General features: G+C 34.6%; 4 protein-coding genes across 8 annotated transcripts; 2 read left to right on the forward strand and 2 right to left on the reverse strand.

The window, feature by feature from the left end:
* Positions 1–2701: 2701 nt before the first annotated feature.
* LOC133697175 (uncharacterized) lies at positions 2702–4907 on the reverse strand. The gene is made up of 6 exons (XM_062119576.1): positions 4554–4907; positions 4218–4473; positions 4071–4130; positions 3525–3646; positions 3354–3425; positions 2702–3255 (listed from the first exon to the last, which is right to left on the reverse strand). The coding sequence occupies exons 1-6, from the start codon at positions 4874–4876 to the stop codon at positions 3153–3155; spliced, it is 936 nt and encodes a 311-aa protein (XP_061975560.1). The 5' UTR covers positions 4877–4907; the 3' UTR covers positions 2702–3152.
* Positions 4908–5487: 580 nt separating this feature from the next.
* LOC133697174 (alpha-galactosidase 1) lies at positions 5488–9342 on the reverse strand. Its single transcript, XM_062119575.1, has 15 exons — positions 8907–9342; positions 8154–8212; positions 7903–7959; positions 7766–7800; positions 7510–7613; positions 7337–7412; positions 7172–7230; positions 6987–7052; positions 6810–6893; positions 6659–6723; positions 6473–6555; positions 6291–6381; positions 6131–6180; positions 5895–6035; positions 5488–5750 (listed from the first exon to the last, which is right to left on the reverse strand). Exons 1-15 carry the CDS (start codon positions 9122–9124, stop codon positions 5658–5660), a joined length of 1281 nt encoding a protein of 426 aa, XP_061975559.1. The 5' UTR covers positions 9125–9342; the 3' UTR covers positions 5488–5657.
* Positions 9343–14699: 5357 nt separating this feature from the next.
* Positions 14700–17655, forward strand: LOC133696709 (transcription elongation factor SPT4 homolog 2-like). Of its 2 annotated transcripts, none has more exons than XM_062118974.1 (5): positions 14700–15081; positions 15188–15279; positions 15421–15476; positions 16438–16495; positions 17456–17655. In XM_062118974.1, the coding sequence occupies exons 1-5, from the start codon at positions 14821–14823 to the stop codon at positions 17520–17522; spliced, it is 534 nt and encodes a 177-aa protein (XP_061974958.1). In that variant the 5' UTR covers positions 14700–14820; the 3' UTR covers positions 17523–17655. The 2 variants fall into 2 exon arrangements, with proteins under 2 accessions (XP_061974958.1, XP_061974959.1); XM_062118975.1 differs by having other exon boundaries at positions 14721–15081; positions 16434–16495.
* A 2922-nt stretch (positions 17656–20577) lies between these two features.
* On the forward strand, positions 20578–23502 carry LOC133697662 (pyruvate kinase, cytosolic isozyme). Of its 4 annotated transcripts, none has more exons than XM_062120375.1 (5): positions 20578–20878; positions 20965–21096; positions 21159–21447; positions 21813–22274; positions 22486–23502. In XM_062120375.1, exons 3-5 carry the CDS (start codon positions 21184–21186, stop codon positions 23296–23298), a joined length of 1539 nt encoding a protein of 512 aa, XP_061976359.1. In that variant the 5' UTR covers positions 20578–20878; positions 20965–21096; positions 21159–21183; the 3' UTR covers positions 23299–23502. The 4 variants fall into 4 exon arrangements, with proteins under 4 accessions (XP_061976359.1, XP_061976360.1, XP_061976357.1 ...); XM_062120376.1 differs by having other exon boundaries at positions 21027–21096; XM_062120373.1 differs by having other exon boundaries at positions 20965–21447.
* Positions 23503–24498: the final 996 nt, after the last annotated feature.

The raw sequence follows: 24498 nt of genomic DNA on the forward strand, positions 1-24498 counted from the left end.
AAATCACATGAACGAGAACACAAAAAAATAAAAAAATTATATTTTAATCATTATAATTTATATTTTAACTGCCATGTAATTAAATAAAAATATATATTAAAAAGTATTCATAACAACTTAGGCATGATACTAATAATTTATAATCAAAATCAAGTCCATGATCAAAGAGTACGAAGTGTGTGTTAAATAATATGGTGCAAGTTACTTTATAAAAGTGTTTTTGAATTGAAAATTTATAAAAATAATGTTTTATTTAAATTTTTTTTTTGCACAACATATCAAAATCACAGATAAATATTAATAAATATTTAATAAAACATCAATGATTTTTCAAAGTAAAAAAAACATTTTAAAAAATAAATTCAACTACAAAAACACATTCTTAAAGTATCAGCAAGGCACTTCCACAAGATCCTCAGGTCCTTTATGATTCCAACTCGCTTCACATACATATTACATGATGCATCAGGGGTTGAATAGATGGCAGGGTCCACGACGACTTAAGGTAGTTGACTACGATCAACTTGTGCTTTAATACGATACATGTACATACATATTAACTCTTAACTCACCCCTCAATCCATCTCGTATCATATAACATTTCATCTTGTTGGCAGAAGTGGAACCCATCTTATACCTCGTATAAAGTTAACTACTGGAATAAGAATCTTTCTTTTGTGATGAAGTCCCAAAAAATCCAAGTAATTTAAGAATAGGGTTTCCAAGTTGGATAATCGGTTAATCAATTTGTCCTAGTAATCTCATTCATTTCTTCTTGGCCAAGATGTTTGATAGTATATACTTAGTGTTTAGTAAGCTAAGGTAGCTTATGATTAGTACCTACAAAAGATCCCTAGAGAAATTTTATACATCTAAAAAGTGTAGGGAGATTAGGATCCAAGACGTCGGATGTAGCTGAGCCCATGAAAACTGAGCTCTTTCCCTAGGCTAGACCCAAGAAAGGATGGTTATCTCCTTTGGCGTGCCCAAGGAAGGACTTGGTATTTCCCTTAGGCATGCCCAAATAAGACGCGGGCTCTAGCCAGACTTAGAAGTGAATGGGTTTGGTAGAGTGTTAAGCCCTAGAAATGCTGGGTTTGACGCTGGCCAGACCTAGACACAATTGGACTTGGCAGTGTGTCAAACCCTAAGTATGCCCAAGGGAATGTGCATCCTCCCTTGAGCATGCCAAAAAAAATGACAATCCTTTCTTGGCACACTCAAATAAATAAGGTAATGTGGATCTGACGAAATGTCAAACCCAAAGTGTTTGGACTTGGCATTTAGCCAAGTCCAAGGTAACATGAGTTTGATTGCCAGACCCAAGGCGTTTGGACTTGGCAATCAACCAAGTCCAAGATAGTGTAGATATAACAAACATGCGAAACTCAAAATACTTGAATTTAGCCATTTACCAAGTTCAAGGTAACATGGATCTAGCAAACATGTCAGATCCAAGACACTTGAACTTGACAGTTAGCCAAGTCAAAGGTAGTAATCATCCTCCCTTAGCACACCCAAGGGAATGACCATCCTGACGTAGCACGCCTAAAAAAAAAACTACATCCTCTCTTGACACGCCAAAGAGAATGATCATCATCGCATGGCATGCCTTAGAGAATAAGGTAATGTGGGTCTAGCGAGCATGCTAGACTCAAGGTACTTAGACTTGATTATTTATCAAATTCAAGGTAACGTGAGTCTGACAAACATGCTAAACCCAAGACACTTGAACTTAGCAGTTCAACAAATACAAGGTAACAATTATCCTTCGTTGGCACACCCAAGAGGATGATCATCCTTCGTTAGCATGCCCAAGAGGATGGCAATCCTACATGAGGCACGCCCAAAAAGATGATCTTTCTCTCTTGAATCTAGCCTAGGAGACAGCTCAGTTTTCACGGGCTCGGTTATATCTGACATCTTAGACCCTAGTCTCCTTGCACATTTTAGGCATATAAAATTTCTCTAGAGATCCGTCATATTTCTATCAAACATTAATATAGATGTAAATGATATTTATACCTCATTAAATGTTATCAGGATAAAATTACACTTCAAGTCTTCCTCTTCACAAAAAGACAAGACTCGTAAGCTATAAATACACCATAAAACCTTAAAATCAAAGGTTCATAATTTTCATTCTCTACTGCATGCACACACACACATATATATTCAAAACAACTCTCTCTAAAATATTCTTGCATTTTCTCTTTCTAAAAAAAATACTTATTTATGCATTAAAGAATCTCTACTTCTATCAAAGATCTTTTACAGATACTAGTTACAAGCTACTTGAGTCTCTACCTCCTTCAAAAAGGTACATGCTATCAAACATCTTAGAAAAAATGAATGAAACTATTAAAACTAATTATTCCTAAGCTATTTTAGATTTTGCTTTATAGCAAACTGGCTAAAAGCGAGGAAAAAAAGGGCAGAACGCTCCTCTCTGGCAAATGCTTTCAAACCACGCAGTAAATTCACTTTCTCGCGTCTGTTTTCATTGATGTCAAATTTTAGAAGGTAAAATGAGAAAATATGTACATGTTGGGTTTTAAGGAACTTACAGGAACAATATTTTATCACAATAATAATAATAAAAAAACACAACGCTAACATATCTAAATAGGAAGAAGTCCCAAATACCCATAATGCTAAGTTACTTGAATAGTTAGCATGTTTAATCATATAATTTTCTACCTTGTAGGATGGAAGTTAGTCATTCTTCTCATTTAAACTATTTTAAAAAACAACGAGACATAATTCACAATTCAATTTGAAACATGTGCTTTCATGTCTCTCTATGCGCAGCACCAAGTGAAACTAAAATGTCAAAGAGATCCATCCCATCACATTTTTCGGGCTATCAAAGGTTCCCTTACCAGTTCCCCATGGAAACTGGAAAGATCTTCTAAAGGTGATGTGGTCTTGGAGCATGGAATGGTGACGACACCGACAAGCCGAAATCACTATCTAGAAAAAGAAAATTCGTTCACAGTTTCTAAGAGATCTTTCAACTGCAACTTGAACTCGAATTCCACCATCATACTTTATATTCATCTTATAATCTCTCATGCCATGCTAGATGATGACTTTCCAGTAAGAGAAAGAAAACTGCGTGTGCAAGGGAAAGACTTGAACAAGGTTTGCTTTTAGACTTTGAAGTACTTGTATCCATATTCTGGGTTTGTCATCCCTTCTTCCCAATCGCCTATTCGGCGACCCCCAAAAACTACTTGTTGAATACCTAAATATCTGCCATAAAGGAAAGACAAAAAGGAGCAAGCCAGTTAGAAGTTTGAATTGGTGAACAAGGTGATTTCGAGTAAACTAGACATCATGTTCGGTCTTACTCTGAACTCAATACAGTTAAGCAGTTGAGGAGCACGTCGATGGCAAAAAAATCTGACGTACCAAGATCTACCCTGTTACAACGCATTTGAGATTTCAGATATCTTCTACATGTAACAGTTATGTAAGAAATATGGTATGATCACTGTCAGAAAAAGACAAAGAAGTCGTACCAAACACGGCCCCAGTTATCCTGAAACTCAACATCACTGATATCATGAAATGATGATGGCATCACTTTGAAGCCCTTATCTGCATCATAGAGTGGATCATACTCCATTGATGAATTTGCCAACTGCCAATAAATTTGAATTTCATTTAAGGCTGAGAAAGAAACCAGAGAAGAAATCTATCCATTTATCTAATTGCATCCATCTGATAAAGTGGGAGTGGGGAAGTAGAAATTGCATCTCAAAACAACAGTTAATCCAATCACAGTTCTGCAACCATTAATCAATAATCGATAGGTGAAAAATCTTGCAATGTGCTCATTAAGCATGAATAAAATGACATAACTTAAGGATATAGCAGTTCAAGCAGAGTTAAAAACAAGTAAAAGCAACAAGTAGATGCCAAGACATGATAACAGGAAGGACAAGGTTATATTACTATAAGAGAAACACAAAGTTTGATAACAAGGACACACATGAGATGAGATGAAATGAAACAAAAATAGATCCATGGAAGATGTATTAATCGTTGAGCAGCAAATAGTATACCTGCAAATTGGAAGAATTGAAAGCACCCAAACGTCCCATTAGATACCAAGATTGAATGACCTGCAAGGACGCGAGTAAATTGATCATATTTCATTAAACGTAAATAAATTATAGATTAGAATTAGAAGGTTAGCAATAAGTACTGACAGTGCCAATAATATCAACATCCTGATCAGATGGAGAGCCGTAAAACTCAAACCAAATGTAGGAATCAATAGGGTTGAAGTCTCGGAAGCTGACTTTGAAGGAAACTACAGAACCCGTTTTAGACTTGTGGAAGTTACTGCGGCCTTTCTTCCTCACTCTGTCTTCCACTCTTTGCCTCATCAGTTCCGGGTTGCCTATGCTGTCACCAAGAAGGGCACGGAGTTCCTCGTCACTTTTGCAAGCATCTTCAAGAACTCTGCAATGTTGTAGCCAGCGATGGATCGGTAATATAATAATTTAATTGAGAGGGAGAGGGAGAGGGAGAGACTTAATTACTTGGCCCATGCAGGATAGTTGTGAAGGCGATCGTATTCGCGTTTCCTTTTATCTTCACGAACTTTGAGCAATCTTCGTCCTCTCGCTGTGGTTCCGGAGAGCACCAAAGAGCCGCCGTTATCATCTCTTTTTGTCTTCTTTTCTCCAATTCCATCATCCGAAGAAGCGACAACCAGTAGCTTCTTCTTCTTTATAGTGGTAGTTGTATCGCAATTGTTGTTAATGTTATGTGGGCGCGATCCCCATCCCCATCCCCATCCCCACCTCAAACCCAATCCCAAACCCAAACCCATACCCGGCATCTGCAACAAAGACACGGGCATTTCTCTCTCCTCCTCGTACTCCACCGCTGTTCTCCTTCTTTATAATGGTAACAAAGCATTCTTTATCTTTATCGGTAATGTTAGTGCTTCTTTTCTTTCCTTCCATTATAATGGACCCAGCCTAGTTTTCTATTGGACCCAAATTTTATTAGCCCATTAGAAATAGGAGCGGGCACTCTTCCACCAGTCATTGTCAAGAGTCTTTGGATTTAAGAATGATGATTTGAAATTAACATATTTATTCGTTCAAATAAAAAATGTTAAACTTCAAGCGGTCCGATATGTCTAGGATGGAATTTCCCAACAGTTGTGCATATTTCAACATTTTTTGAGAAACAAAACTACAGTAGTAGGGATCTTTTTGGAAACTTGGCTTTGATTAATTGATCCTTCGAGGCCTGCTGCTGCACAATGATTGAGAAACGTATCGATATCCTCAATTCCTGCATAGGTACAGGCCTAAGCTTTCTATACTTCTCAAAATGACATGGGAAAGATGTTCTGCTCTTAGAGAAGGCCAGCTGCAATGTGCTCTGATGGCTATGAGCTTCTCAGATAGGAGTCCGTATCAAAGGTTGAACAAAAGATCCTCAATGCAATATAACTTATAATTGACAAAACATGATTATTTCATTGAAAAACCAAACATGTCTATTTGATCAGGAGAAGCAAACATAGTTTTTGGAAATGAGGGTGAGTCCCCTGTAGTGAACCCAAAAAATAGAATTAAACCGATTGAACCATAGAAATTCCAGTGCCAAAGATGCTGCTAAGCTGCACTCTATGAAATGGGCTTCAAGATGTACATCTTGCATGCATGAGAATCCATAGTGGCTGTCAGGTTCCCTACAAAATGAGTTTTCAAGGTCTTGTGCTGCATAAGAGATACCCAAATATTAGAGATCCTGAAAGACAAAATGTTCAACGAGTTCCATTAACCCAACACAAAACACTCGTACCCAACAGAACCAGGGCATTAACATGACAAAACATACAGTTAAAATTACTATATAAATACCTCCCAGAGATCTCTTGCTTTGACGATACTGTTGAGAGGAATTCCAATGTCATCCCACTGGGCGGAAATAGAATTACGCCAGGGGCCTCGGTTGACAAGTAGAACAGCTACCCTATAGCCCGCGAGAGGCCCTGCCCAGATCTGATGAGACAAAAAAAATGGCGTAACTAAGATTATGCTCAACGATTCTACACTGAGTAAAACATGGTATAACTAATATGGACCAATAAGTTTACCTCAAGATCACCTTCCATCCTAACCTTCTTAGCTTGTACCCCAAGTGGATCTTTATCATAAATGGTCAAGAGGAACCGCCATTTAGCGAAATAAGGATTTCATTCATGCAGACATGGACGTGTAAGATGAACATGTAAATGCAGAGGACAATATGATTACCTTGATTAACAGCAATAACCTCCTTATTGGCAATGATATCCATTGTCTCTTTCGTCATGTTCCTCACATCACAACCAAGAAGAAGGGGAGCCTGTATACAACTAAAATTCACTGAAACAGTTCTCCCAGAATATTGGCTCACGTAAAACAGGATATTGAAAGGAAGACGTTGCCTAGAATACCTTTGAAATGGCCCAAATACTGAAGTGCACTGTGTACTCATCTTTTGTCATCCCTCCATTCCCCACCTCAAGCATGTCAGGATCTATGTTAAAAAAGAGAAAACAGACCTCAAACAAAGATAAGCAAAATTTGCTAAAACATGTCTCAGCTTCTAAAACATTTTCTCACTAGCAGAAAATACAAACCATTCCAACCACCAGGCCTTGCAAGCTCTGCATAGACCTCATTCATGTCCGCTCTTGAAACCATACTGCCAATGAGCAAAGAGTTTTTGTTTAGTATTTAAACACCAGGACCTTACAATCCAAAGACAAACTTAATTCAAGTATGATTTGCCTGTCCCATGTATCAGAAATATCATTAGTTGTCCTCCAGCTATTTCCAACCTTAGCACCCCACGTTGCAGGATGCATGTCTCCCCTGACAAACAAGGAAAAAAAGACGTCAAACCAAGACAAATGTGAAAATTGCACAATGAGCTACGAAATCCATAGCCATGATATATCAGGTTACCATTCACAAAGTGAGAAAAATATAGGGTGGCCAGTTTTCATCAAAGCGCGGGTCATTACAGGGTACCTACCAAGATGAAATTAAGATTTTTGTCACGTGGAAGCCTGAAGTGTTAATTTAACAGCAAACAACAGAAGCACAATACATTTAACCATGTAATGTAACTAAAGACATGATCGGATCACCTAACAGTTGGCTTTGTACCATCATTGTTACAGTTATCGTATTTCAAATAGTCAATACCCTGCAAACAAAGTGAATTGATTCAAATAGGATCGTCTTTCACATGTGTAAGATTTAGTTGGATTTCCTAAACATAAAGAAAAGAAAAGGGTTCTCTAGTTGTTTACCCATGAAGCAAAACTCTTGGCATCTTGTTCCTCATGACCAAGTGAGCCAGGCATGGTTTTGCTGCAAGTAAAATACCTGCAAGATATGTGGTGGGCTAATTCATCTACCAAGATACTATTTCTGAGTATGTCATATATTTTTGTTTAGAGCGGACAGGGTAGAAAGGCATTACCCTGCATCTGAGTAGATTCCTAATTTAAGACCTTTGCTGTGAACATAGTCTGCCAGGGCTTTAATACCAGAAGGAAATGTTGATTTCTTAGGCACTAGATTACCCTGAAACTCAAAACTCAATACAGTTTAGAGCCAGTACAACTCTTTAACAAGTTGAAAATAAATGCTTTTAATTATAATATTTCACAAGCAAAAAGCTTTTATATTGAAGAAAAATGAAAATAAAAGAAGAGATGAAACAAATGCTTATATACCTTGCCATCACGAGCCATTTCAGCCCAACAATCGTCTAACATAAATGCATCATCTCGTTAGCTGGTTTATTACATCAAGCAAGGCATGAAAGACAAAGATTACGGAAAGAAAGAAGGTAATTGAAACACACACATACCAATGTTAACATATGTGTAGCCAAGTTTAGACAGGCCGGTGGAAACCAGGAAATCAGCTGTAACGTCAACAAAATAAGCAAGATAGAATATATAGTTATCACGGAAGCGACTCCTGAGACTTTAGGAATTGCACGGTGCATTATATAGTAGTATAAGCTTATGATAATGTGGACAAAATCACTTTTTTAGACCAAGTAAAAACATAATGCACAGTTAGATTTAGATGGAGAACAAAAGAAGTCACCCTCACCAGTCGCTTTGATAATTTTCTCATCAATTTTGCAATTGAAGTGATTCCAACTATTCCATCTACATCAAGACGAGAACCAATAAATGAGTGTGGAAAATCACCAAGGACAACAAATTAAAATTAAAATACCAACTATATGGTAACCAATAACTACTAGCATATCAGCATAGCTAATTGTCAATTAGTGGAATTGGCAACCTGGTATGGTGGCCAAGTGCCGTTAGAAATGCGAAAAGCATTGATTTCATATTCTTCGATTTAATTGTAACTCGAACAGCATTATCAAGCACGCACAGAGAGGCCTATAACTATAATTCAGCGACAAAAGGAAACTTGTAAAAAACAAAAAAAAAACGTGCTTTGACAAGAAAATCCAAATCGGTTCCCAATTATTAGGCTAGTGTTTTTTTTTCTTTGGGCAGGGGCCTGATCATGGTACGAGTAGTTGTTTGATGGAGTGAAAGTGATGCATGATGATGAGACTAGTGTTCAGCCAACGATTTGAAGGATAAAGTAAGTGCCGAAATAATCGAAGACTAATAGATTGGGGGAAATCAATTCAATTATACATGAATAGATATCTATGTATATATCCTGATACTGTTCAAATGCACTGTCAACCTCAGAAGCCCAATCAATTACTGAAAGATTACCAAATAAAAAAGAGAGAGAGAAGCAAGAGAGACAGGTTGATCAGGACACAAGTAAACAGGTATACATAGGGGAGTGAAGTAGTAGGAAGCAGGTGCGTACCCCATGGGAGGAGTGTCGGCAAGACCATTTGCAAGCAGATTTCTTCTACTACTATCCCAGTTTGACGGAAGTCTGTTTTTTTCTACTCTTGAAACCGAATCAACACTGGTTACGCCGGGGCTACCCCTGATGGATGATGATGAAGAAGAGGAGATGAGTAACAGGAGACACACTGCTAGTAAACAGTTACTACTACCATTAGCACAGTTCTCCATCATCTTCACTGGTTTTATATATGAGCCGCTTTACTGCTCTAGGCAGGGAACGTGGGTACAGTCGGAAGAGAGAGTAGAAAGCCAAGCAGTTGATCAATAGTCTACTACTAGTCTGTCTGTCGCCAGTGACAGGATAGACTAATGTTGTGGCTGCGGGTGAACATACTATTAATGTTTGGTAGGGTAAGAGAATCAGTTTTTTTTTGGATGCACTTATAACGATGATGTGTCACTGGTTTTCAAGAAGCAGCTAGGAGCTACTTCTTGTAAGTTCATGGGTTTTATTCTTTTTATTCCATTAATGGATTTTATTCCTTAAACAGTGGACCATGCTGGATTATGGCTTTACTGTTCTGATCGGATCAATCCAGTTTGAAACTATTGAACTAGATCTGATCTAATAAAATAAAAAATACTTTTTTAATTATATTTTATTAAAAAAATTAGTGTTAAATATTATTTAATGACACTACATAAATTAGACGAATATCACTTGATAATATAGTATTTGTAAAATTTAATTGTAATTTCAATTTTATTTCTGATTATATTTTACCTGATGTTGTTGCGCTCTTAAGAAATTTGTGAAAAATACAGTTCTTGTCGGATGTATTTCATACGTGATGAAATTGTAGATAGTTTAATGGAACAAAAAAAATATTTTATATAAAGTATTATTTATTTCATGATATAATAGTAATAGTTAAATCTATAATATTTAAATTAAAAACCATCAATATTAATATATTTTTAAAAAAATATATTTTATAATTTCAATTTTAAAAGCATTATTAACCAAACACATTAAACTACATTTTGGCTAACCTCAATTGTAGCCACAGTTTTAACCAAATATATATTTTTTCAAACAAACCTCAACTAAAAGTACTTTTTATAAAATAACTTTTTTCAAACCACAACCACAACAACAACCACAGTACTAAACACATCCTAAAGCGTAATAGGTAAGAGCATCTCCGAGAGTAGATGCGAGAACCAAATTGGTATTATGATTTTTTTAATAGAGTAAATATAGTTTTTTTTTATGTGTACTTTAAAGAGTTAATTATATTTTATATTCATAAAATTATTAATACAATTTCAATCAATTTTCTATTCTTAAAAATATATTAAACAAACTTTTAATATTTTTGACAAGTATATAGAAATAATTCTTTAGCATATTATAACAAAAAAATAAAAGAAATAAGTATTTTACAGTGGACAGTGACAATTTTTACTAAGAATTTAAGCAATTGGATTATGACTGATTTTACTAAGAATTTGAGCAATGCTTATTGGAGAGAAATTGGTTGGTTCTCAGCAATAAGTTTTGGGTGGTTTGCTTTTTGCTATTTTTTCATGGTGTGTTGTGGATTGTTGGATTGTTTATTATCAGTGAGTTTTTGGCGGCATGTTATAATCCTGATTTATTTAGTGCGGAGGGGTTGGTAGTTAGATTCAGGGCTTACTGCGATGTACCTGGTTGCGTGATAGCTCCTGATTTTGGTTGATTTTTTATGTGTACTTTAAAGAGTTAATTATATTTTATATTAATAAAATTATTTATTAATTATAATTAATTAATACAATTTCAGTCAATTTTCTATTCTTAAAAATATATTAAACAAACTTTTAATATTTTTGACAAGTATATAGAAATAATTCTTCAGCATATTATAACAAAAAATAAAAGAAATAAGTATTTTACAGTGGATTGTGACTGTTTTTACTAATAATTTGAGCAATGCTTATCGGAGAGAAGTTGGTTGGTTCACGCTATAAGTTTTGGGTGGTTTGCTTTTTGCTATTTTTTCATGGTGTGCATGGTGTGTTGTGGATTGTTTATTATCAGTGAGTTTTTGGTGGCATGTTATAATCCTGATTTATTTAGTGGGGAGGTGTTGGTAGTTAAATTCAGGGCTTACTGTGATGTACCTGGTTGCGTGATAGCTTCTGATTTTGGTTGATTTTTCACAGGATGGCAGTGGTTTCATTGGTGTTTCTTTTCGTTCTGTGCAAATATAGTTGTCTTGTCACTGTGTTGGGTTAGTACAAGTGACGTTGAATTGTTTATTTTAATTTTTTTTTTTTATTTTACTGGATTCAAGGGACAAGTGAAGGATTTTGCATTTAAGATTGGTTGGGTCTGCCCCCGGCCAGACCCAGGTTGCCTAGGCCCAGCGCCCCAACCAAGCCCAATGTAAGTGGGTATTAATAATATTAATACTAAAAATATTCTTATTTGTATTATAAATATTATTATTTTTATTATAAATAATATTATTATAATAATAATTAATAAATTTTAAAAAAAATATTATTAATATTAAAAAAACAACCATATATTTGATTTGAATGGTTAAATTAAAAATTATTATTATTATTATTATTATTATCATCATCATTAATAAATTTGGAAAAAATATTGTTATTATTGAAGAAAAACCATAAAATTTATTTGAATGGATTAAAAACTATAAGAACTTAAGTCACACGAGTTTAATATTATTCTTGTTGTTGTCGTCCTCATTAATAAATTTGAAAAAAAATACTACTACTAACAAAGAAGACCCATAAATTTTATTTAAAAAGATTAAAAACTAAAAAAACTTGAGTTAGACAAGTTCAATATTATTATTAATATTATAAATATTATTATATTCATTAATAGTATTAAATTTGAAAAAAATATTTTGCCATAAAAAAAAACATTGATTTGATTTGAAGGGTAAAATAAATTGTTGTTGTTGTTATTTTCGTTATTAACTCGAGTTTGTCATCCCCTTCCAGACTCAAGTAATTTGGGGTTGGAAAGGGGTGCCCGATCCAAGTTACCTGGGCCTAGCAGGGGCATCAGACCCAAGTCATTGCGGTCTTGCAGCCCCACCAGGCCCAAGGCACTTGGATTCGATATCAAGATTTAAGGCTCTAGGGTTCGGTGTTTAGACCTGCAGCTCTTGGGTTTGGCATCCAGACCCAAAGATCCTGGGTCTACTGTTGTAGCTAGACCTAGAGTTCGCGAGTCTGATGTTTAAAAGGGACCCAAGACTCTTATTCCTAGCGTTGCAGCCAGAACCAAAACTCTTAGGTCTGGCGTTGCAGCCATACCTACTTAAACTTAGGTCAAACAAGTTTAATATTATTATTAATATTAAAAATATTATTATTTGCATTATATATATTATTATTATAATTAATAAATTTGAAAAAAATATTATTAACATTGAAAAACAACCATGGATTTGATTTAAATGGTAAAATTAAAAAATATTATTATTACTACGATCATTAATAAATTTGAAATAAAATATTATTAATATTAAAGAAAAACCATAAATTTGATTTGAAGAGATTAAAAATTATAAGAACTTATGTTAGGCAAGTTTATTATTATTGTTGTTGTTGTTATCATTATCATTAATAAATTTGAAAAAAAATATATTATTACTGTCAAAGAAAAACCATCAATTTTATTTGAAGGAATTAAAAACTATAAAAACTTGGGTAAGACAAGTTTAATATTATTATTAATATTATTATATTCGTTAATATTGTTAAATTTCAAAAAACAAATATTATTATTATCGCAAAAAAAAACATAGATTTGATTTAAAATGTAAAATCAATTATTATTATTACTATTATTATTATTATTTTCATTATTAACTTGGATATGAAATCTTTTTTCATACCCAAATAGCTTGGGGCTGGAAAGAAGTGCCAAATCATACCCAAGGTTCTTTGATCTTTGCTTTTTTAATAATTTTTATGTAAAAAAATAGTAATTCACAGTATAGCTCAGGGTATCTAACTATAAATATTTTAACTCCTGAATATAGTTTTCCCCGTAAATTTTTGCTTGTGCCTCTCCAGCTAGCACATCCATTTGAGATACCTTGAATGCGCCAAATATGAATGGATGGATGACATCCCCCCCCCTCCCCCCTCTGCATATTTGTAGCCATGTTTCTTATTGTATTACAATATAAACTAATTATTTGAATCGTATTTCCAAACAAGATAATTTTGTTTTGTAAAAATATAAAATAAATATGTAAACTTTTTAAATGATTTTTTCACAATAATTTTTTTATTATAAATTAAAAAATTTTATATATATATATTTAATTAAATAAATCAAGAATTATCAGTGCTATTAAATGAAAAAAAAGTGTTAATATGTCAATTTGAGCCATTAATGGCAGGTTAAGTAATTTTTTTTCCAGTGCAAAATAATTAATGTTCGGGTATTATTAACATATTTTTTTGACACCGCATCAAGAATATAACTACGAATAAAAAGTTGATACTTACATATAATAAAACATACTAAATATTATATGTATTAATAAAAATATGTAAGATTTCAAGTTAGTTTTTAATGTTCTAGAAAAATGCGACAATATTCTAATTGCTACGGTAAAATACTAACTCTTTAATATTTGTATAATTATTTTTTTAAGAAAAAGGTGTAAAGAAAAATAAAATAAAAAAACAAGCGACAAAAGAATGAAGATAAAAACAAAAAGAATGGTGTAAACATGCCTAAGAATAATGACTTTTGAAAACAAAAATGATCTCAATCAACATAAATAACAATTAAAATAACAAGGACCATGTTTAAAAGATTAAAAAAATCACAGGGGATAAAATTAAAAAATATTTGTAATTTAATTGATTTAAAAAACAATAAAGGGATGAAATTAAAAAGCATCTATAATTTTATAGCTTGTTATAAAATAAAGTAATCAAAAGTATATGGACTGAATATCAATGAAGAAATATTGAAGGGGTTGTCTTTAAATTTTGTAGGGGCAGTGCAAGACTCGAGTAGGAGAGATAGAAGAAAAATAAAAAAAAAGATCGCCAACGACAACCGCTGTGAACTTTAAAAAAACACGTCATACCATCATGTATAGAGTGTTGTGATCTTTCAGAAGGCATTATTTGGTGGCTGGATAGCTCCATACGTATCCTTTTAATAGCTTGAAAGCCATCCACATACTAATATATGCAATGCACGCGCCAACAATTTTTTAAATGATATTTAACATATAATAATTACAATAACACCCCTGAACACTAATCTATAATGATAGAAATTAAAAAAAGAAACTTACCAGAGAGTATTTTTTTTTTATTTGCAAGGTTACCCCTAAAAAAAATACATTTTTTTTTATTAAAGACAGGTAGTAATTTTTTATTCCAAATTCATCTTGAGATACACACACGTAGAATATTTATATTTCTTAGAACTTAATATAATTTACACATGCTCTAATATTGACATAGAATGTATGATTGTATGTTATTTATAATCCAGCAATTTCATATTTGTATATATACTTCAAATATATATTATAATTTTAATTCATTTCAAATGATAAATATTATTTAATAGATAATGAATATCTGAATCAGATAAAACTTGATAGATAGAGTATGACTGTTAATAAAATAAAAATCTATGTGTGAATATCCATAATCATCCTTATTTTCTTATTTGCAAAAATCCACTGTCATCTTTATTTCCTTGCAAAAGAACCCTTACCTTCGCATCACCCCCAAAGGGCTCGCACACTTTGATTATCAGCGGATCCTCTGTGGTCTGGGGGTTGGCACCAGTCAAGTGCTGAAGCGGGCTTTCGAATCCAGGCCGATTGAATTGCAGACCCAAAATGAATTAAAGAGCAGTAATGCATAGGTGCGACGCAGGCTTTAGAAGATGGACGACGTGTCTTTTGCGTTTTGATGGACGACATGTTTCGTCTTCTTATCCCCGCAACTGTCTTTTTATTTCTTTTCTTTTTTCGTTCTTTCTCCCCTCTCTAGTCACAACTCACACCAGAGAAGCAGAGAAGAATAGAATGGGAAGTGCAGCAGCCCAAATCCCGACGAGCTTTGGACATGAGCTCAGAGCTTGTCTTCGTTGCCGCCTTGTCAAAACTTACGACCAGGTTCTCTTCTTCTTTTTCGCTCTTCTCCTTCTTTGTACAGATTGTTGCTCATTAGGGTTCTGGACTTATTATTTATCGGTAAAATATTAAAAATAAAAATGTGCAGTTCAGAGAGTCGGGATGCGAGAATTGTCCCTTTTTTAAGATGGACGAAGATCATGAGCGTGTCGTTGATTGCACAACTCCTAACTTTACCGGGTAGGCTAAGCATCCTCCTTTCTCTTCCTTTTCTATTATCTCAACAACAATTCCTTCTTCCAATAATTATTTTTCTCTATTTTTGTAATTTCTTCTCTTCTCATCCTATTTCATGCCTTACTTTTTCTAACATTATTGCAGGATAATTTCTGTTATGGATCCGAGTAGAAGCTGGGCTGCTCGCTGGTTGAGAATTGGTATGTTAAACAACAATCTCCGACTCTCTTTCTTCGTTTTTGTTTCTGCTTTCAGATACTTTCCGATCCCCAGTTTTTTCTTTTCTTTTCTTTTTTTACTTGTTTGTTGTGTTAGCTTATGTGAATTTTCGGAGCTGTTTCCAACCTTCCAAGGACATAATTCTGAATAGTTATAGGATTGAGGCCAAGTAGTATTCTTCCAGACTTGCGTAGATGTTATAAAGTTAGTTGCTTAGATGGTAGAAAGTTAAAACCATGCAAGGAGATTCGAGGGTGATTCTCTCTTTAGTCACAATCTGATTCACTAGCTCATTTGAATAATTATCACAAGAAATCTTTTCTCTAGGCGTAAGTTGTCATGATGCTCCTTTCCTATGGTATTCACACGTTGATTCCAACACATATTGAGTGTGGGGTGAAGCTTTTTTTATTTAATGAAGGGCAATTCAGTTGGTGTGGTTTGAGAGTTGTTAGGATGGTTAAGGCTCCTTATCAAACACCACTTGTGTCAAGGTGTGGCACAGATAAACTATTAGTTGAAGTGTCTTTAGTGGTGCAACAGGTTCTGCATATTCATACAAGTGAAGGATTTTGGGAATTTTGATATTCTGAACATTGTTCAGTTGATACTAACTATAGTCCAATTCATTTCCTTTTCTGCTTTTAAAATTCTCCTAATTGATCTTCCCTCATCACCATGGACATTTTGCGGGCATTCCATTACTAGGATTAGATTGATCAGGTATCTAGATGTAGAAGCATGCCTATGCACGCAATTCATGTTCTTTCCAAGGGATGGTTTGACACGCAATATTGTCATTGATACTTTAGTACCTCAATATATTTCTCCTTAGATTCTGTAGATTCTTTTTTATTTTTGTCCATCTACTGTTCTAGATTTGAATATGTTATTAGAAAATTGGTTCTTTTTGCTTGATTCTCTTAAACCTGTTTCAGGAAGATTTGTACCTGGTTGTTATACACTTGCTGTTTCAGAGGCACTTCCAGAGGACTTACAGGTATAATTCATCATACCAAGTACATTATAGATGCTTTGTTTAAGCTTGATAAATATACACATCAATTTTGCATCTTAGTTAATCAACAGTAACTGTTTCCAGTTAAGATAAAGTACCATAAACTTCGTGCTACATTTGCATGCTAATGACGTGCTCAATTTATCCACCCACATTGGCTGTTTGTGGAAAATTTCTGTGTTGATACTATGTTAGTTATAAAAAGTGTTTTATGTCAGTGTGAAATATTACCACTCGCCACTCTTAGTTGCTGGAATGTGCAAAACTTCATTGAGACCTCTCACATTGTATGCATGTTTGGGAGTTCATTTTGTATATATGTTTGGAGGTTGAAATTTGTAAAAGGGTTCACTGTATGCTCTATCATGGCTAAGCTTTGTGCCAATTTGAAAGCATGCTGCTTGCACCATTTAATCCTATATTTTACTAGTCATGCCATCTGGTGCATGTTTAATTGTATTTTCCCAGACAATGAGCAGCTGAACTTTCATTCTTTCCTCTTCATCTTCTTAGTTGAAAGTTGTATCTGGCAGTATTTTTGTTTCTCGTGCTACCTGAAGGTAAAAGCTGATGATGCATTCATTCCCCCAACTGGGATTATGAAAGAAAAAATAGACTTTTCACTATATCCATTGGATCGGTCATAGGATTTTTGTGAGTTACGCTGAGATATAGGTCAAAGATTCACCTTTAGTGCCGCCAATACTTTATAGCTGAAGAAGAGAATTTACCACAGAAACTTCTATCTTTGAATTCTTTTCCTCTTTTTAGCTGGAATGCTATGGATCTTCTTGCATGATGTGCACATCGAGACTGGAATGTAGCACCACTGTAAAATCGTTACCTGTGCTAGTGGGTGTATGCTGCACCCAATGATTTGTTTATATCTGATTTTTATGTTCCGCTCCATCTGGACTAACCCTTATACTGGCCTCCTTGCAGAATTTATGTGAAGATGAGCGTGTGCCCTACATTCCACCAAAACGTGTATAAAAAAATGACCAACTGAAGTTAACCTGCTTATCACACTGTAATATCTCAGACAAAGAACTTTTTGTGTTAGTTCTTAGATCCATAAGACTTCTTGCACAAGTGTTACACTGCTTTCTTAGTTGCTAATAGTCTCATTGTTTTTTCACTGATGCTGCTGTTTGGGACCCTCTTTTCTTCTTCTTCCTTTTTTTTTCCCTGACGAAAAGCGCTCAGCACTGCTGATGGAGTGATAGTTTGGTGTGAGGGAAAAATGGATTTCGAGAGATTTTGTTCAGAACTGTTCCCCCCACACATATTTAACTGTGGATTACAACAGTAATCCACAGTGATTCTTCTCCCGGTTTTTTTTTGTTAACTTTTTTCTTTTTTTTTGTTTTTTTTTCAAAATTTTTTTTCAAGTTTCCTATTTTTTTTTCATTTATTTTTTTTTCCAAAATAATTTTTGTTGATTTTACCTTTTAAATATCGATCTGGTTAAAATTTTTGTTATATAATTTTTTTTCTTTAAAATATCGTGAATTGTTGTGATGTTTTTCCACATAGTTTTTTTATTTTTTTAAAAAAATTATATTTGTCGATTTTTTTTTCCATATTGAGCTGATTGAGAATTTGGTTTTGTAATTTTTTTCTTTAAAACATTGTTGATTGCTACAGTGTTTCTCTGCATGGTTTTTTTCTCTTCAAAATTATCTTTTTTATTTTATTTTTTAATATTGAGCTGGTTAAAAATTACAGTTACAATATGTTAGGAAAGCACTGTAATGTTTTTTGAAAATTACTGTTGATTGCTACAATGTTTTTTTCCACATGGTTTTTTTTCTGTTTTTATAATGTTTTTTTCTAAAATTATCTTTGTCAAGTTTATTTTTTAAATATTAAGCTGGTTAGGAATTGCAATTACAAGTAAATACAAGTTTTTTCTCACAAAACACTATGGATTGATACAGTTTTTCCTCACATAGTTTTCTTCCAGTTTCTTTTGTGTTTTTTTTTTTTGTGATATTTTTTTCCAAAATTATCTTCGTCGATTTTTTTTTTAATATTGAGTTGGTTAGAATTTAACTTTGTAATAAAGCTTAATCATGTGGGGAAAATATTGTAGCTTTGCTTATAAAACATTGTGGACTGCTACAATGTCTCTCCGTATGTTTTTTTTTTATAATTTTTTTCAAATTATCTTTTTTCATTTTATTTTTTTAATATTGAGTTGTTTGGAAATTATAATTACAAGTCATTACAAATAAGGTTAAATCATGTAGGAAAGCACTGTAGCTTTCATCACAAAACACTGTGAATTACTACAGTGTTTCCAACATGATTTTTTTTCTTTTTTTTGGTGTTTTTTTTTTAAATTGTCTCTGTTGATGTTTTTTTTTTAATATATTGAGCTGATTAAGAATTTAGCTTTATAATTTTTTTCTTTAAAACACTGTGAATTGTTGTAGTGTTTTTCCATGTGATTTTTTTATGATTTTTTCTAAAATTATCTTTGTCGATTTTTTTTTTAATATTGAGTTGGTTAAGAATTATAATTACAATAAAATTAAATCATATGAGGAAAGCGTTGTAGTTTTTCTCACAAAACACTGTGGATTGTTACAATATTGTTCTAAATGGCTTTTTATTTTATTTAATTGGAAAAAACGCTATAGTTTTCGTCCGTGAATTTATAAAATAAATATACTTAATAATATTATAATTGTAAACCAGCATTAGATAAATAATAAAAATTAAAGATATGATAAAACAAATATTTCATGATAAAAAAAGATTATGTTGGTGATCAAAAACTTAGAGACTGAATAAAATAATTTGTAGCAATTTATCATATTTTATGAGAAAAAGTATAGTGTTTTCGTCACATGATTTAACTTTTTAGTTAATAAAAAGAAAAAAAAATTATAAAGTTAAATTATTTATCAATTTAATATTAAAAAAAATATAAAAATAATTTTAAAAAGAAAAAAACCAATGAGAAAAAATATGTCGCATGCGAGCATGTGATCTCGTGAATGCCTAAACCCCTTCCAAGATGATTAATATCTTCACCCAAATCAAAATCTACCACGTGGATGTTTGCTTTGCTTCATGTTTTCGAGGAGATAATCAAAAGCACCAGGAAAGGTTACCAATTATAACTGTACTGTACATGAGCTGTCCAAAAATATTAGAAATCACTTGTTTTTGAATGGCTTGGGTGGTTTACTCTAATCATTGTGCCATTGAATTTGTCTAGTAAAAATCTCTCCGACAATGATGTTGGTGATTTCTTTATTTATTTTTGTTCTCTCTCAATCTCTCTTCATAAATTAAAAAGAAAATAAAAGAAAAAACTTTCAAAACACGATAAAATTCTCATAACGATATTATTATTGTTGTTAGAAAATTTTTGATGAAATAAATTTATAAACATTAAAAATATTATTTTTAATGATAATTAGAGTGAGTTATACAAGTCGTTTAAAGAAAAACAAATCTTGAAATATTTGAATGATATTTTTTGATATTATTGAATTTATCTTGTTAAATTTTTTTTAATAATATTAGTATTGCTAGTTTTAATGTGTTTCCAAGATTTTTTTTTTCCATGTATTTTTTCCTCTTTCTTCTTTTCTTATATCATTCTATTTTACTATCCAAGAATATTGTAGAAAACAATTGTTACCCGTGAGTTAAGCATATTTTATAATCTCTAAGCTATATTATTTCACTACAAAAATTTTAGAGTCCGAAAATAATTCATGAATCGCTGATCCATCATCTTTCGTGTACTAGACTGCGGTGTAGGACTGTTCTGTAGGGTTTTTTTTTTTTTTTTAAATGTACCAAGAAAAAAGAAAATAAAAGAAAAATAATAGTCCAGTAAATGAAGAGGAAGGAATAAAAGGGGGAATGTGGAATGTTCCGTTGCGTGGTAATGGTATATGCTGATATGCATGTCTTCATTGGATAAAAATAAAGAAGAAGAAAAATTAATTTAAATTAAATGTTCAAAGATCTGACTGTAAAAACTGAAGTCTCTCGTGTTTCAGGTGGTTCAGTTGTGCTTCTTGTGCGTCAGCAGCACGCGTGCAAGCACAAGCAGCAACAAGCGTCATTTCATAACCACTAGAATAATAGAGATTAGAGAGAGACAGAGCAACCACCGTTTCGGATTTTAGATTTTTATAAGCAAATACTTACATGATAACATATAGACTATAGAGAGGGACAGAGACAGGAGAAGAAACGGGCAGCAGCAGCAGCAGCTACCCCCAGCACTTGAATTGGGTAAACGAAACGGGCAGCAGCAGCAGCAGCTACCCCCAGCACTTGAATTGGGTAAACGAAACGGGCAGCAGCAGCAGCAGCTACCCCCAGCACTTGAATTGGGTAAACTTACCGCCATTTCTTGTCCTTTCCTTCTTCTTCTGATTTCATATTCATAATTAATTAATTTCCTTCTTGTTCTCTCACAGTAAGTTGTTGAAGCTCAATCAATCAATCATCTCTTCTTCTTCTTCTTCTTCTTCTTCTTCAGTTGGATCTGCCGGTTTCAAACACCGAATGAATGGATGATAATTGATCTACTTGCATACATGGATAGATAGGTAGATACATGTCTTTTTTTTTATGATAGAAATATACAAATATTAATTTGTTTTTGTGGCAGAAATTAAAGTAAAAATAAAAATCAAATGGCCAACATAGACATAGAAGGACTCCTAAAGGAGCACCTGGATGATGAAGAGGGGCGTGTCCCCAAGACTAAGATCGTTTGCACTCTGGGACCTGCTTCTCGATCCGTCCCCATGCTCGAGAAGCTTCTCAGAGCTGGCATGAACGTTGCTCGCTTCAATTTCTCCCATGGCACCCACGAGTACCACCAGGAGACCTTGAACAATCTCAGGATTGCTATGCAAAACACCAACATCCTCTCTGCTGTCATGCTCGATACCAAGGTCTCTGCTCTTTTTTCCATCTCTCACTCTCCCCATTAATTACTCCTACTATTAACCTCAATTTTTATTTTTATTTTATTACTGCTAATCTTAATCACCGTAATTCTTCCATCCATCCATCTACCACTCTCTGCCTGCCTTTCTAATCTGTATTATACGCTGTTGATGATGCATTTTTCCTTGTCATTTAGGCATCTACAATCACATCAGTTTCTCTCTTGATGAGATCGATATCCAAGTCCCTTTTTTTGGACAGATAATGAAGCATTTGCACCTAATTAAGCAGAGCACTTATTTGTCCTGTCTTTCTTCTTCTTTGTACTCGCAAACACTTGTTTATGTACCTCCATAACCTTTTGTCTTAGGGACCTGAGATTCGTACCGGTTTCCTGAAAGATGGAAAACCTATTCAGCTGAAGGAAGGTCAGGAAATCACCATCACTACTGATTACAGCATCAAGGGTGACACAGACACGATCTCCATGAGCTACAAAAAACTGCCTGTGGATGTCAAGCCTGGGAATACCATATTGTGTGCAGATGGCACCATCACCCTCACTGTCTTATCTTGTGATCCCCAGGCTGGAACTGTCAGGTGCCGTTGTGAGAACACTGCAGTGCTTGGCGAGAGAAAAAATGTTAATCTTCCTGGCGTTGTTGTGGATCTTCCCACACTGACAGAGAAGGATGAGGAAGACATTTTGGAATGGGGTGTTCCCAACAACATTGATATGATTGCCCTTTCTTTTGTACGCAAGGGTTCCGACCTTGTTCATGTGCGCAAGGTTCTTGGGCCCCATGCCAAGCACATACAGTTAATGTCAAAGGTATAATGCCCTCTTTTGTATTCTGTTTGAGTTCATAACAGAGCGCATGCATGTGCGGGAGGCATCATCGAGCTTATATTCCCACAACTGCATCTCAGCATCTCCATGTCCAGGATATTAGCTGATATAATCGTTTCTTTATCATGCTTCTTGTTTTTTTTTTCTTATTTCAATCAAATAATAAATAATTTGATTCCTTTGGTTTTGTTAGGTTGAGAACCAGGAGGGAGTAATTAACTTCGATGAGATCTTGCGTGAGACTGACTCTTTCATGGTTGCTCGTGGTGATCTTGGAATGGAGATTCCAGTTGAGAAGATTTTCCTAGCACAAAAGATGATGATATACAAGTGCAATCTTGTTGGCAAGCCTGTTGTAACTGCTACTCAGATGCTCGAGTCTATGATCAAGTCTCCTAGGCCAACCCGTGCGGAAGCAACTGATGTTGCTAATGCTGTCCTCGATGGCACTGACTGTGTTATGCTCAGCGGAGAGAGTGCAGCCGGGGCCTATCCAGAGCTTGCAGTCAAGATAATGCGTCGAATTTGTATTGAAGCGGAATCCTCCCTTGACTATGGTGCCATCTTCAAGGATATGATAAGATCAATTCCACTTCCTATGAGCCCATTGGAGAGTCTCGCATCCTCGGCTGTACGTACTGCTAACAAGGCCAAAGCAAAGCTCATTGTGGTGTTGACACGTGGCGGGACCACAGCCAAATTGGTTGCCAAGTACCGGCCAGCTGTCCCAATCCTTTCCGTGGTTGTTCCCGTACTGACTACTGATTCATTTGACTGGGCATGTAGTGATGAGACCCCTGCAAGGCATAGTCTGATATATAGGGGCTTGATTCCCCTTTTGGCAGAAGGATCAGCCAAGGCCACAGATGCAGAATCTACAGAGGTGATTTTGGAAGCTGCTCTCAAGTCAGCAACAGCGAGGGGGTTGTGCAAGCCTGGTGATGCGGTTGTTGCACTTCATCGCATTGGAGCTGCCTCTGTTATTAAAATATGCATAGTGAAATGAGCAGGTGTGTGCAACAAAGTGCCTTAGACATGGCCAGACATAGTATCTCTTATGCTCATGCTTCGTGTGAACGGTTATTGGAGAATTGGATTATTTCCTTTTATCTTGCCTGAGTCATGTTAGGCGGTACTCTTATCTCCGTTTAGATTAGGTTGGTATAGCATATATAAAATAAGAAGCAGAGCCCTTCAACTTTCTTATAAAGACTACCCCGTTGCTTATTGTTGAGCAGTACATGCTCAAGATTATGATTTGGAGGAAGCGATTAACACATCTTCCAGCAGAATTCGGAAATGACATCCCAAGTCCTTTGGTTACCGCGCCACACTAAATGACTTCACCACTAATAAAGACAGTTACACCACCGAGGTAAGGCTTTTTAATTCGTTTACACAGCAACTATCATGTAATGTGCAAGAAGGAAAGGCAAAAGAATACCACTTAAGCTCATGCCCGGCATTTGGTATTGTTCTCCACGCTGGCTCTTCCAGCCAATTTTGGATCAAAGTGGAATCCTCCTTTGACTATTGAATTTTGTTGAAGACGTAAAACTAAAAAAGGACGATGTGGCCCTTTGCAGAGTTAAATTGGAGTTGATTGAAGATGTACAAGGTAGTTTAAGTAGCTGCAAAACAACTTCTTCTGGTTGGGTGGATGATCCTCCAATAATTAAGTTGATGCCTGAGGCCTTAGAAACTGATTAGGAAATGAAGTAGTGTTTGTTCTTCTAATAGGAGAATGGCAGGTCTGCATTCCTCGAGTTAGGTTCATGCCTGGACGAGGGGGGCATCCTAATTCTTGATCACCGTCTACCAGGCGAGCCTTTCTTGATCGGGTTTTTATTTGCTGATGGTGGCTTAGTATATAAAATAACAAGCAGCGCCGCGCCCCTTCATACACTTGTGACGACTAGCTCTTGCCAGAATAAAAAGGATAAAAATGGAGAAAAGAAAATGAATTACTATGTTGAGTATTTCCAGGCATCGAGAGCCTCTAATGAACCAAAAGAAGAGAAGAAGAATGGCGTTCTATCACTTGTCCTCAGAGACACAGCTAATAAAAGATAAGCGCGGTCTAAGGATGCACAGCATAACCAGGTGGCAGAATGTTCTCCCTTGATCGATGATTTCTGACACATCGTGCATTCTCAACTGCGAAGCATTACCTGTTCTATGAACTTGCACTCGTTTTCCTCAGAAT

This window comes from Populus nigra, chromosome 6 (assembly GCF_951802175.1).
Source record: "Populus nigra chromosome 6, ddPopNigr1.1, whole genome shotgun sequence".
NCBI lineage: Eukaryota > Viridiplantae > Streptophyta > Magnoliopsida > Malpighiales > Salicaceae > Populus > Populus nigra.

Coding starts and splice junctions, on each gene's coding strand:
- LOC133696709 (XM_062118974.1), top strand. CDS start 14,821: ATGCATAGGTGCGACGCAGGCTTTAGAAGATGGACGACGTGTCTTTTG. Junction 15,477..16,437: donor TGCTCGCTGGTTGAGAATTG/GTATGTTAAACA, acceptor TGTTTCAGGAAG/ATTTGTACCTGGTTGTTATA. Junction 16,496..17,455: donor CACTTCCAGAGGACTTACAG/GTATAATTCATC, acceptor GCCTCCTTGCAG/AATTTATGTGAAGATGAGCG.
- LOC133697175 (XM_062119576.1), bottom strand. CDS start 4,876: ATGCCCGTGTCTTTGTTGCAGATGCCGGGTATGGGTTTGGGTTTGGGA. Junction 4,474..4,553: donor AACTATCCTGCATGGGCCAA/GTAATTAAGTCT, acceptor ACAACATTGCAG/AGTTCTTGAAGATGCTTGCA. Junction 3,256..3,353: donor TTAACTGTATTGAGTTCAGA/GTAAGACCGAAC, acceptor CCTTTATGGCAG/ATATTTAGGTATTCAACAAG.
- LOC133697662 (XM_062120373.1), top strand. CDS start 21,184: ATGGCCAACATAGACATAGAAGGACTCCTAAAGGAGCACCTGGATGAT. Junction 21,448..21,812: donor CTGTCATGCTCGATACCAAG/GTCTCTGCTCTT, acceptor CTTTTGTCTTAG/GGACCTGAGATTCGTACCGG. Junction 22,275..22,485: donor ACATACAGTTAATGTCAAAG/GTATAATGCCCT, acceptor TGGTTTTGTTAG/GTTGAGAACCAGGAGGGAGT.
- LOC133697174 (XM_062119575.1), bottom strand. CDS start 9,124: ATGATGGAGAACTGTGCTAATGGTAGTAGTAACTGTTTACTAGCAGTG. Junction 6,556..6,658: donor AAGGCCTGGTGGTTGGAATG/GTTTGTATTTTC, acceptor TTTTTAACATAG/ATCCTGACATGCTTGAGGTG. Junction 6,382..6,472: donor GTATTTGGGCCATTTCAAAG/GTATTCTAGGCA, acceptor AGTTGTATACAG/GCTCCCCTTCTTCTTGGTTG.